The following is a 12,518-nucleotide window of genomic DNA, read 5'->3' on the forward strand; positions in this document are numbered from 1 at the left end:
CCAGTCTACTGATTCCAGGGCTTGTTTGATGTGATTGATGGTGGATTCCCTTGTTGCAGAGTGGTTCAGTAGGGGGTGGTGTTCATCTCCACTCACAACTCCATCACCTCTGCCAAACTTGCTAAGCTCTTCCTTACCCATGTCTTCTCCAAGCACAGGGTACCTGCTAATGTCACCTCTGACAGAGGTCCTGAGTTCATCTCACACTTCTTCTGCTCTCTAGGAAAGGCCCTTGATATGTGTCTTCACTTCACTTTGGGTTACCACCCAGAAGGTGATGGCCAGACCAAGCAAACAAACCAGACCCTCAAGCAGTACCTTTGTGTCTACTGCAACTACCAACAAGACAATTGGGCTGAGCTGTTACCTCTAGCAGAGTTTGCTTTCAACAATGCACCAAGTGCAACAACTGGAGTCTCTCCCTTCTTTGCTAACAAGGGATACCACCCAAACCTTTCTGTGGTCCCTGACCAGGACTTCACCTCTCCACAGGCTCACAACTATGTCATTGAGCTCTCCACCGTCCATGACTTCCTCTGCTCCAAAATGTCCACCAATCAGCAGCACTACCAGGGTCCAGCAGATGCCAATGCATAGCTCTGCCTGAGTTCAAGGTCAGAGAACAGGCCTATGTCAAAGCCAAGTACTTCTGCTCCACTCATCCTTTGGAAAAACTCTCTGAAAAGTGCTTAGGTCCATTCACCATCTTGGCCAGGCCAGGTATGCACTCCATCACCCTTAAGCTCCCTGACACTATGTGCTCAGTACATCCAGTCTTCCATGTCTCACAACTGGAAGCCACAGCAGCTAACCCTTTCCCAAACCTACAACAACCTCCACCTCCACCAGTGGATGTCGATGGTGACCTTGAGTACAAAGTGTCAGAGATACTCAACCCTAAGGTGGACCACTGTCACTGCCACTACCAGCTCTTGTATCTAGTCCACTGGGCTGGTTATGAGAACACCAATGAAGAAACCTCTTGGTTGCTTGCAACTGAGCTAGATCATGCTTCTGACATAGTCTCTGCTTTCCACAAATGCTATCCACACAAACCTGGCCCATATTGACCTCCACCATAATACTCTGCCCACATAACCTTCCTCCACAGGCCAACTCTGCCCCTTACCAAACTACCTTAAGTACTTTAGAATTTCCTCTGCTCATCCATCTCACTTCTCAGAACCACAAATAAAATCACAAGTCTATTTCATAGTAGTACAAAAAATATACAAACTAAAAACCAAAAAAAAAAAAAAAAGAAAACTACCCTACTCCTCCATTGCCTGTTCCTCTCCACCACCCTCCTGTTCTTCTCCAGCTTCCTGCTCTCCTCCAACTTCCTTCCCTCCTCTGACTTCTTCCTCATTATCCCCCTCTGCACCTTCATCCACCTCCTTGAACTTTTCCTTTTCCACCTCTGAATGTGGCCTCTTCCATCCTCCTCCTGCATGCTTGAACTCAGCCACCCTGGCCTCACACATGTCCTCCCTCCTCCTCATCTCTGCCCACTCTGCCCAGGTGTGGTACAGCCTGCACTCATCAGCTGTCCACTCCATGGCCACTGCCTCTGCCATCCTCTCAAAGGCCAGCACAGTGGTCTCATGCACTTTGGCCTGCCTCTCCATGGCCTGCAGCTGCCACTGCCACTGCCACTCTGCCCACTGCATGTGGACTCCTGCACCTGAAGGACCCTCAAGTGGGGTCACTTGTTTGTCTTCTTCTCCACCTGCCTCCCACTTGTCATCTGCCTCTTCTGTCTCTGTCACCCTCACCTTCCCCTTCCCTCATGGCTTCTTCTTCTTCTCCCCTTGGGAGCTCCCTGTTCCTGCTCTTTTCCATGATGGCCCTGCCACCATGTCCTCCCTCATCCAACTACAAACCTTCTTTTTGTTATGGCAGGGAATGCAGGCCCTGGTCTTGCTCTGACCTGGCTTGCACTGTCCCACCATTTGACCTGCTATACAGCAGGTGCATGGGGGCCTCCTGGGCACAACTGCCACCACAGAGGTCCCAGGTACCCTCTGTACATTGTTCACATCATAGACAGCACCACATAACCTATGAAAAAAGAACTATGAGTCAGTTCCACCTGACTTGCAGTACTCTGCCACTCACCTCTGCATGGCCTCATCCCACCTGGCCTGAGCTCTCTCCTCAGAGGCCCTCTGCCTCTGCCTTTCTGCCTCCTCTTCTGCCACCTTCTCCCTTTGAGCCTCCTCTTCCTCCAACTGCTCCTCCTCCACCTTCTGCCTCTTGGCCTCCTTGCACTTGGCCTTGCACTCTACCTCATGCTCTTTCTCTCTCTGCTTGGTCTCCTCTCATTGGCATGCCTTCTCTGCAGACTTCTCCCACTCAGTGTCAGTGGAGTTGTTGGTGAGGACAACCAGTTCTTCATCTGTGACTTGGGAATAGTTGCAGACATGGCTGGGGGTTGGCTGGGGGGCTTTGCTCTGGTGCTGGGAAGACATGATGATGGGGGGCAGGGACAAAGGTTCAGTACCCTAACATGTGTTTTTAAGCAGTTCTTCAGACTCTGATGGAGCTCTGCCATGGCTAAACCATTGTCCTCAAGGCATCAAAACAATTTCAAATGATCAACTTGTGTTGATCTCATTCTGAACAAGTGGCCTTCAGGGGTTCAGGCCCTAGGGGGGGGGGGCACTATCATGACTGTGTGTTCATTCTAAGTCCTCACTCACTCTGCACCCTTTTCCACTGGTCATTCACTCACTACACACCAACTCCACCCACCTTCTGTTGTTTATGAACCATCTCTGCTCTGACTGCTGTTGGACTTGTACTGCTCTCCTACTGGACCATGCAGACCATTCTCTGAGGAGTCATGTGACTACCCTTCAGACTTCTCCCTGACAGCACACAGTCAGGTACTCTGCAGTGTGCACACTGCATGGTCCAGTGCCTGGACTGTTCCCTTTTTGGGATGTTCCATGTTACCCATTTGTATGTCCTCTGTCTACCCTTCATTCATTGTCTAGGAAGTTTTACTTGAAATTTTATGAGTCTCCATATGTCAGTTCCAATTCCAATTACTGTACCTCCATAGTAGTATAAAAGCATGTATCATACTCTGCTGTTCTTCAATATGAATATTGACTTAGTCCCTACTCCCTCTGTCTCTGTCTTCTGCCTGTTGGAGTCACCTCTGACTATCTGTCTGTCCTCTCCCTCTGAAATATGAGGGCTGAGATCATGCAAGGGGGTAGTGCACAAGCTAAACCCAATGCCCTCACTCCACTCCACCTTTGTCTCAGCAGACTTTGTTCCTGCCAACACTCTGCCAGTCAGAGTTCTGTTCTTTTGTGTCAGACTTGCTTCCAAACCTCTCCCCAGACCTTGTCTAGCATCAGAGTTGCTCAGAGTAGGCCCAGACTTGACAGGCTTAAGTTGTCTGAAAATTCCTCATGGATGGTAACAAGAAACACATTGCCTGTGTGCAATGCAACCAGTCAAAGGGCAAGTGTCAATGGCCCAGGGATGGGAAGGATGCCAAGGCTGGGCCAAAGGTTGCTGGGAAGGTCAACAAGGGGAAAAGCAGAAAGTCAATAAGGAGAATGCTGAGGCCAGGCCCAGCAAACAGAAGCAGGCAAAGATGAGCATGAAGCTGACTGAGGCTTTGGACCTCAATGAACCTGAGGCCAATGGGAATAGGTCGAAGGAGGCTGGCACTGAGCACTACTCAGGTTTAGAGGAGAAACTTGATCAGTTGATCAAGGCCACAGGGCTGATTGCCAACAACCTGGCCAGCCTTCTTGAACTTCATGAGACTGCTGTTGAGAACTCAGGCCAAATCACCAACACCCTCAAGTCAATACTCAATGAATCCTATGGCTTTGGGGTGGCAGTCACCCCTTTGGACTCAGGCTTGTCCAATCTTGACTTGGATGAGTTGCATGAGGAAGCAGAGTGGCTGCAGGCTGAGGAAGGGGGGGTCAAGGGAGAAGATGAAAACATGGCTGAAGCCTGTTAAGTCTAGTTCATCACTGGTCCAAGGCTGGTCTGGAGCCCAGTCAGGGGTCAGAGGGGAAGACAAAGGTACTAGAGGTTTGGACTATTGGACTTAGCAACTGAAGGGCAGCACTATTCCCTTGCATGGGCCACAGTCTGGTCAAGAGGTAGAAGACAAGAGAAAGAGGAGAGTGGGATAGATGAGACTAGTTTGATTTCAGACTGAGGCTAAACAGATGTTCCTATGGCTTAAATACTAGAGGTAAACTAAGTGTAACATAGCACCAGAGACTGGTTGCACTGGTACAGTGGTGATTGGTAAACTGATTGGTAAGTACAATGTTACAAAGAATATCATCAAGCAAAGGCATGAACAAAGGTTTACTGGGAACTGGGGCAGTGTCAAGATTGCACAACACCCCTGACTTCCTCTTAGGGCAGAGTAGGAGCAGGTTGGGCTGTGGAGTACAGCAGTCAAAGTCTGAAGTGAATCTGACCACTGGGTGGCAAGATATGCAACAAAGAGTGAGCAGAGGGGTATGGAGGAAAGTTTTGGAGGTCAGAGGTCATATAAGAGGGCATTGGGTTTAGCTAGTGTGCTGCCCCCTTGTGCAAGCTCAGCCCTCATATTTCAGAGGTAGAACAGACTCAGAGGGAGTTGGAAGTGGGGACTTTATTCAATATTCATACTGATTACATTGGAGTACCACATGGCCTTATATACAATGTAGGTCAAGGGCAGTGCAGTGTAGAATGCAAACCAATAAGCATATAACAGGTTAGCAGTCCCTCCAACACAAGGTATAGAGGATAGGGACAATGTGGACCTTAACTGAGACAAGGAAACTACTACAACAAGGGAAAGAGGGTAAATACCAAAGGAGCAGAAGAATGGAGAGAAAACTGACACAAGGGTGGAACCCTATCTGGAATGCAGGGCCACAAGTCTGACAGCCCACTGAGCTGACCAAGGCCTTGGAGGAGGCACAGATGAAGGTCTGGCCTCCATGTCACCAGCCTGAGGGCAGAATTGAGTGGAGTCAGTTGGAACATGGACAGGGGACCTTGGAGAGGTGTGGAGATGTGTTGGGAGGGTCAGAGGAGTGTGGGAATGTGTCAGAAGAGGGTGGAGAAAGGTTCCCAGGGTGCAGAAGGGGGAAGAGTAGAAGTTAGGGGCTTACATTGGTGTCATGGTCATGACAGGCAGGACTAGTGGTGGGGCCAGGTATTGCACCAGTCTGGTACCAACTGAGCAGACAACTCAATTGGGTACTGCCTTGCAGTGCCTCACAAGCTAACATGTTTCTGGGTTGAAGTATCAAGGCTGGGACCAAGGCAGGGGTTGGAAGAGACCAGTCAAGACTGGGGTAGAGCTGGTCTAGGGTAGTCTAGATATGGTCATGACAAAGCTGAGTAGTTGTCATAGCATAGCAGTTTTGTTTCTTTTTTGCCAATGTCAGGAGTCCAGTCTTAGTCTTGTACAGTAAAGTGAGAGAAACAAGAAAAAAAAGAAAACAAAGTATGTATGTGCATGGCACACCCTCAATGGCCTGCCATGGATTCTACACAAAGACCAGATAATGACAATGCTAAAGGGAACAGTCAAGATTGCCCCTTCCTCCTCCAAACAGAACCTCTGAAAACCCATCACAGTACAGATGATATGTGACCTCTGTGTACACCTATAGGAAGAAGACCCCCTGGATATAGCCATGTTCACTTCGCCTAACAACCACCTTCTATGTACCCACCAGGGTAGGAGAGTTCAGAATCAAATGCCTCAACACCTTCAACCCCATGCTTCACATCACCCCCAACAGAGTACACAAGGACACAGACTGCAATGGCCTTACCACCACAGTGTTTCTCCTGCTGAGCACAAAGTCAAACCCCAGAGGTGAAGAAGTGAACTGGGTGAAACAGTCAGGCCTGTCTGACTCTCATGAAGCACTCCACCAGCATCTACAGATCAACAACCCACCTGCCAACAGCCCCCTTTTTGCTTACAAGAAAGATGGCAAACACCACCCCCTGATGTGCCAAGCATTTATCTCATGCCTGAAAAAACTAGCAAAAGCAGCAGGTCACAACAACATACATGGAGACAGGCTCAGGATTGGAGCTCCACTGGAATACTTATCATGAGGAATCCCCTTTCACATGATGAAGGTCAAAGGGAGGTGGGCAAGTAATGCCTTCCAACTCTACCTGAGGAAGCACAACCAAATACTCACACCATACATACAAGCCATGCCTACAGAGACAGCTGCCAAAATTGTGTGCATAGCCATGCCCCCAGTCCACTGAAGTGACACATGTGAGTAGAAGTCAATGCCCTCCTAGTTGGCAGGGAGCTTAGCATCAGCCCATCATGTCAGGCACTTCCCTCCTGACACCTGGGATCCACAGCTAACAGTCATCTTGGATCACCTTCTCACCACAGCCAGAAGGTGCTTTGCACCTTCACCCACTCTCTGCTCACATATGCATTATCCCCTTCATAGTTCCAGACTCTTCCCCCCTAAGCTTATGTTCATATTAGGTGCCTGTGCATCTCAGGACTGCATTTCTCCTCTGTGTTATTTCTATCTAACCCTACAGACATGTAGTGGACACTTAGCTTTGCTCTAAGTGTCCTTGGTTTGCTTTTGTTTATTGTTTACATTTGTTTATCATTTTTGTGCACTTACTGTTGTGTGCCCAGTGAAATTTTCTTCAGTCTCTTACACTGGGCACAAGGCCTCAGTTTGTGGTTATCTCAACAGCTTACACATCTACAACACACAAAGATAAATACACCATTGGCTGAGTAGTTATGACACATGCATTCAACAAGGTGGTGAGGCAACAATGCTAGTGGTGGAAGGAAGGGGCCATTGGATCAGAGAGCAGATGGCCAAAAGAGGAAAGAATAGTCCAACAGAAAATGAACACAAGGAAACAGTCAGGCAAGATGCAACACTTGGAGGACTCCCTCTTTCACTTCAACATACTCCTGCCACCTCCACCAGCTGGGTGGCCTGCTCAGCCAGTTCTGCAAGTAATAACTGATATTTAGAGGTGCCCTCTGCTGCATCACCTATCACCCTGGATTAGTGGGAAATAAGCTCTGAAATCAATTTGGTGATTACAATATATTAGAGCACACACCGTTCAAGTGGACCCTGACCATCATCTGGGATATAATTAATCACATTCCTGAGAACCATTCCAACTTTGTGAACATTCTAGGTGAAGCATTATTGTCTTTGCTCTTGGGTGTGCATGGAGCAACCTACATTGGCTCAAGATGTTTGCATGTGCTGTTCCACAGTGGCACCATTCACATAGCAATCAATCACCTGTCACTCAATGTCAATCAGCATCAATGAAAGTGAGAATTGACTTGCCTTTCTTAGAACTTGTGTGATTTCTGAGGTGACTCCATGCCAACATATTAGCAGGATCTAATTTGTGCCTGCTCTCAGCAAGCCAGCCATCAACAATGGTCACTAAAGTCTTACCTTTCCTGCAATATCTTCCACCATTGCATGCCTTAAATGATCCTCATTGGTTCCAGAAAGTGTCTTTTGCAACATCTTGATTTCTTCTACCACAGATAGAAAATTGCATCTGAATGGAAAACACCACAGTGAGCATATATGACTGAGCAAGGATTGAAATGTGCACCTATCAAATTTAGTGTCTAGCCCACAGGAGCTGACAAAGAGGTGAAATGTGAGGCTATCCGAGAGATGTGATATACTCTTACCTGGGTTCCCACTTTTCATAGATGGTAGAAATGATCTGAAGAAACTTTCCATGACATGGTAACCAACTACAAACTTGACAACTAGCAACTGGATAAACTTACCACTGCAGCAAAGGGTGCTGACACTAATGTAATTATCTTGTTTTCCAATGTTCTAGTATCAGCTGCTGAGTTGAGGTAAAACTGCAGGTCAGATCCAGGTTCTGGGGGAAATACTGGGTAGCAGTCACCAAATTCTGTCAAGTGTTTGATTAATATCCCAATGTGCTGCTCCTCCTGCATGTCTACCATCACTTCCCTGTCTTCAGATATATCTTGTCTTGGGGAGGCACTTCCTGAAGGACAAAGACTTCTAGACATGCACATCCGACCTACAATCTTGCATGTGTGCACATGCATGTTGCAGCATGGTACAACTTCCCACACATGGCACTGCCACTGATAAATTTCCTGTGGTAAGTATGGAACTAATGTCCCAATGCACCACTTCTGTGTGACCACCATTACTTCCCTGTCTTCAGACATACCCTGTGTTGGGGAGGCATTGCCTGAAGGACAAGGTTTTGCAAATGAGCAGCACATCTCATTGTTTCAACTTAGAATTACCTGTTTTTGTGCAGGGTTCATTACATGATTTTGATTTTGGCTCCATCATCAAGGGTAATTCATTAAAGAATGCTATCTCCCCAACCTGGATCAGACCAGTGCCTGGAGTCAGATGATGAATTAAAAAAAGTGGAAAGAAAATGTGTACAAAATCATTGAAGTTGCAGCCACCAAATATTCCTAGAAAGAATTTAACAGCACCCTCACAGGACACTGTCACTTCATCTTCCTCATCTGTCTTGAAGATACTCAGGAGTCAATCATTTGAGAAGTTGTTTAGTGACAGACTTACCCATCCAGCTAGAACTGAGAAGTTATGTCTACATAATATCAGCATCTCCAATGACAGATGAACTAGCATTGATATGCTCACATGATATTCAGGAACATATCCATGACCCCCTCATCTGGATCCACCTGATGCCAGGACATGGGCATCATGAGGGAGCACAAAGGTGTAGAGGTGCCAAACTTCTGCCATGTTTCAGGACCCAATACGTCACCAGATTTGAAATCAGCTCCAAGAATGTGGCACTCTGAACACTTTATGATTGTTGTTACAAGAAGTTTGCCTGCAAGATGGAAAGACAACTCTTTCAGCAAGGAAACAAGCTGTTGGTTCACTGGAAGTGACCAGCCAGTTGCATCATAGAGGGCCAGACGATGATAGCTACACCGACTCTGCTGAAATGGTGAGGCTATGCAAAGATTTTCTTGCATCCATCTGGTATGCATGCCACTGACAAAATTCTTGACAGGGTCAATTGCAAGGTCCGGAGCAAACTCGGAGATATTGCCTTCGGGCTTGAACAAATCCCCATCATGTGGAATACAGCCATAATCACCCACCTGTGGTCATTAGACATGGGAATATGTATATTGCATATTGGCCTCACCTTAGTCTCTGATTCTACCAGCACCAAGTCCATTGGAAAAGAATTGACAGACAAGTTATACGCTTGATGCGATTTATAGGAAATAAATCTCCTCATCAGACCAGGGACTCCAGTCTCAATGAGCTGTGAAGGCATCAATGTTGAGCAAGGCACATCGGGGTCTAATATGTAAAGCACACCAACATCATAAGTTGCATGGCTCACAGATGTGCAACAACCAGGGCACCGGGCAATGTCGATCGTAACCATGCAACGCGCCTCGTCACGATGTGTCGCTCCATAGATCACCCTTGCACCCTGGATGGATCGACGAAAATGGGCATGCTTGATGAAGTAGGGTGAAATGTCCGAGCACTCATCCACAAGTCTCTGCAAAGCCCGCCGCCGCAAGAATGCCACCTTCTGCTCGAAATTCTCAGGGGACAAAATAGTAAACGCAGAGCGTCGGGGACCACAATTACTGAGAAGTACCAAAAAGCGAGTGTCATCTTCCCTGCGGACATAAGAGATGGCAGCAAAATCTTTCTCTTCCGAGAGGGTGATCGAAGTGTCTTTCACCTCTGTGCCTTCAGGCACGACGCAGTCCAGGACAAAGCCATTGTGCGAAAGTGTCGGGTATTGTAACTCGAAGACGGAAGTAGTTGGATACCTGGCTTCTGTATAAGGAAGAAAGTGCTGCTTGAATTCCATTTTCCCGGGGTGGTTTGGGATGCCAAATATCCTGAAACAGGTAGAGTCCAAAACTACCAGATGTATGGCTATCATTTTGGGGTAGCCGGATAGGTCACTACATGCCAGAATGACCTGAGAGATCGACCCGTGGGTTATAGTGGGCAGCCGTATTTTGATACCATTATTAGTAACGGTGAACGTCTTCCATAGCCGGCCAAAATTGTTGCCTTCTTCTTCAGTGAGGTCTTTCTTCAGGTCCGCGACGAACGTACTGAATAATGACAGCTCAATGCTGCCACAATCTCTGAACCAGCTCGGGTCGTCCGCCAAGAAGCTACTGGACCACCCCGACTTCCATGTGTGGCCCCACGCAAAGATGCTGTGGTCGTTGGACATGCGAATGATTTCCAGTTGTAAACGACGAAATGCATTCTTTCCCTCCCCGTAAAGCATCGGCATGTGCACACCGAGGAGCCCCAATAGCGAATACGCCCGGTCCTCCTCCCGTGTTGTCGTCCGGTCAGCAGCCCAGGACATAACCTGGGCTACACTCGGACGCGTTCCATCCAGTCCATACTTCAGGACATGCGCGGGGACTCGCGCAACGACACTGAGAGAGTCTGCAAGTTGAGTTTTGTCGCCTATGAATTCCCACTTCTGATCGAAGAAATGGGCAAGCTTGGGTGCAATGAGTTCTTGAAGGGTCCAACCTCGCGAAAACCACTTTGGAATGACCGTCGACTCTCTCCGGTCCGTCCAAGAGTCCCCAACGGTGTCGTGGAGGTAGTTGTAACATTGTTTCGCGTTTTTGTACCACTGGTACATTGAGTTGATTGATTCTGATAGTTCGGAGCTGCTTCTTTTATCAATGCAACAAGTGTCGACCCACGCCCACTCCAGACCGTCTTTCTTCGCCTGTTTGCAGGTGTCAACTATCTTCTTGTACCCGGTGCGCCCTCTGATCTCATTTCTCCTTCCCTTATCCATAAGTAAAAGCTTGGTCATTTCCTTAAACGAGACCTCTTTCTCGCCCTGCTTTGCCACGCCCCAGCAATGCGATAGAATGGCATATTCTTTGTCCTCAAGGTCAGGGCCGCAAAACCATTTGATGATTTCGGTATTGGGGTTAACCCCATTCCCTTGGTCGATACCTTCCTCAACATCGAGTATAGCAGCAACGTCAATGAGCCGCATCGTGTAACTGCGATTAATGAGTGAGTCAGTCTTGTGGAGATGAAGACCTCACGCACTTAAAGACAGGTCTCGAAGCCCAGTCGCCAGGTTGGTATAGCACAACGAGAGGATGACGGTATCTACAGTCTCAGTCGAATAGTCAAAGAGTTGAGCGGCTGCAAGATAAACAGCACAGGAGAACGTGGAAGTCTCAACGCAATAACGCTTAGACAAGGCCGCAAGGAACACACGTGTTCTCATCACCTGATACGATGATCACGAAATTTTTCTCACGATCGGGGCCTCCAAGCTGTAGTGGGCGAGCAGTGTTCACGGCCGTGATGCACTGGCGTCTACTTCGGCTCGAGAATAGGCTTCCGCGCGAAGGGCGAAGGCACGCAAACTTACAAGTTGTGAAAAGACGAGCATGATGTCGTTTTTCTCAGTAACAGCTGGGTAAGGTATCAAATTCGCTTCGAGATGATCTCAGAATTTGCTGACAGGTGAATAGTGGGATCAAGTCCAATTCGACCTGTTCTTGCGTTGTATTATGCGGCCCGGGGTTGATCTTGCATACGCGAACTTGGAGTCAATTTTGCCGTCAACGTTACACCTGCAATCAAGCGGGACCATGCTAGTCCGTAGTACGTGCTGGATCACTCCTTGACAGCTGCGATGAAATGTGGGCTCTACGACGGTAGATAGTAAGGGCTTGCTTCAAGAAACCAGGCAGGCCACAAACACAGGACACCAAGAGCGGGCGATTGAAAATTTACCAACTGAGCTGCTGAGCTGTTAATAATGACGTAGATTGTACAGAAGAAAAGTCTTGCGAGTCCCTCAACCGGCCTACCGTCGAAGGTCGCGAGGCAGCGACCCCGATAACTCTGTCTATTGTGCTTCATTTCTTTTGGTTCTTTTTAGACACGTTCGGGGATATTTGTCGTCAGGGGTTAGAAGAACAAACTGACTGATGAGGGATGGGGTAATACACGAAGTGTGGGTTCAGTTGCTGAAGCGATGACTGAGCAAGCCTGGTATAGAATCGAACTGGGCACCTTCGCCATGTTATTCATCTCGAACGCGATCCTGGCGTCTAACCAACCACCGTGAAGGTCTCATCATTAATATTGGGGTATCAAATGACTTAGGTCTCATCGAAAGGGCTTCGGCGATGTTATAGAGCGTTGCAGTAGGACAAGCTCTAGGGCGCCGTTCTGACATTGTGAACATGGTCATCATAAGTGATGACATGCCAGGGGTACGAGGAAATATGAGGTGCGTGTAGACGACTTACAAACTTGCACTATATCAATGAAAGATCAAAGTAGTTGGATGTCATACCCCAAGATCCAACACCTACAAATACCAATCTCTCTCCCTCGAACCCGTCCTGACCTTGCCACCCACGTGGAGCAACAATAAGCGGACGATAGACATGACGAATTCGA

The 12,518-nt window shown here is 47.9% G+C and overlaps 2 protein-coding genes across 2 annotated transcripts; both read right to left on the reverse strand.

Annotated features, from left to right (window-relative positions):
• Positions 1 to 6,724: 6,724 nt before the first annotated feature.
• On the reverse strand, positions 6,725 to 10,121 carry F5J12DRAFT_863745 (uncharacterized protein). The gene is made up of 14 exons (XM_051746978.1): positions 9,223 to 10,121; positions 8,700 to 9,175; positions 8,619 to 8,646; positions 8,475 to 8,564; positions 8,327 to 8,411; positions 7,951 to 8,268; positions 7,823 to 7,887; positions 7,721 to 7,764; positions 7,639 to 7,668; positions 7,473 to 7,581; positions 7,359 to 7,415; positions 7,281 to 7,310; positions 7,120 to 7,196; positions 6,725 to 7,056 (listed from the first exon to the last, which is right to left on the reverse strand). The coding sequence occupies exons 1-14, from the start codon at positions 9,985 to 9,987 to the stop codon at positions 6,954 to 6,956; spliced, it is 2,277 nt and encodes a 758-aa protein (XP_051595120.1). The 5' UTR covers positions 9,988 to 10,121; the 3' UTR covers positions 6,725 to 6,953.
• Positions 10,122 to 10,182: 61 nt separating this feature from the next.
• Positions 10,183 to 11,319, reverse strand: F5J12DRAFT_774339 (heterokaryon incompatibility protein-domain-containing protein; the record flags this gene model as incomplete). The annotated part of the gene is made up of 2 exons (XM_051742295.1): positions 11,145 to 11,319; positions 10,183 to 11,095 (listed from the first exon to the last, which is right to left on the reverse strand). A coding segment is annotated over exon 2 (906 nt), but the record flags the coding sequence as incomplete, so codon positions are not given.
• Between the last annotated feature and the right edge of the window lie 1,199 nt (positions 11,320 to 12,518).

Source organism: Pisolithus orientalis (assembly GCF_024613125.1).
Source record: "Pisolithus orientalis strain OTSU chromosome Unknown F5J12scaffold_61, whole genome shotgun sequence".
NCBI classification, from domain to species: domain Eukaryota; kingdom Fungi; phylum Basidiomycota; class Agaricomycetes; order Boletales; family Pisolithaceae; genus Pisolithus; species Pisolithus orientalis.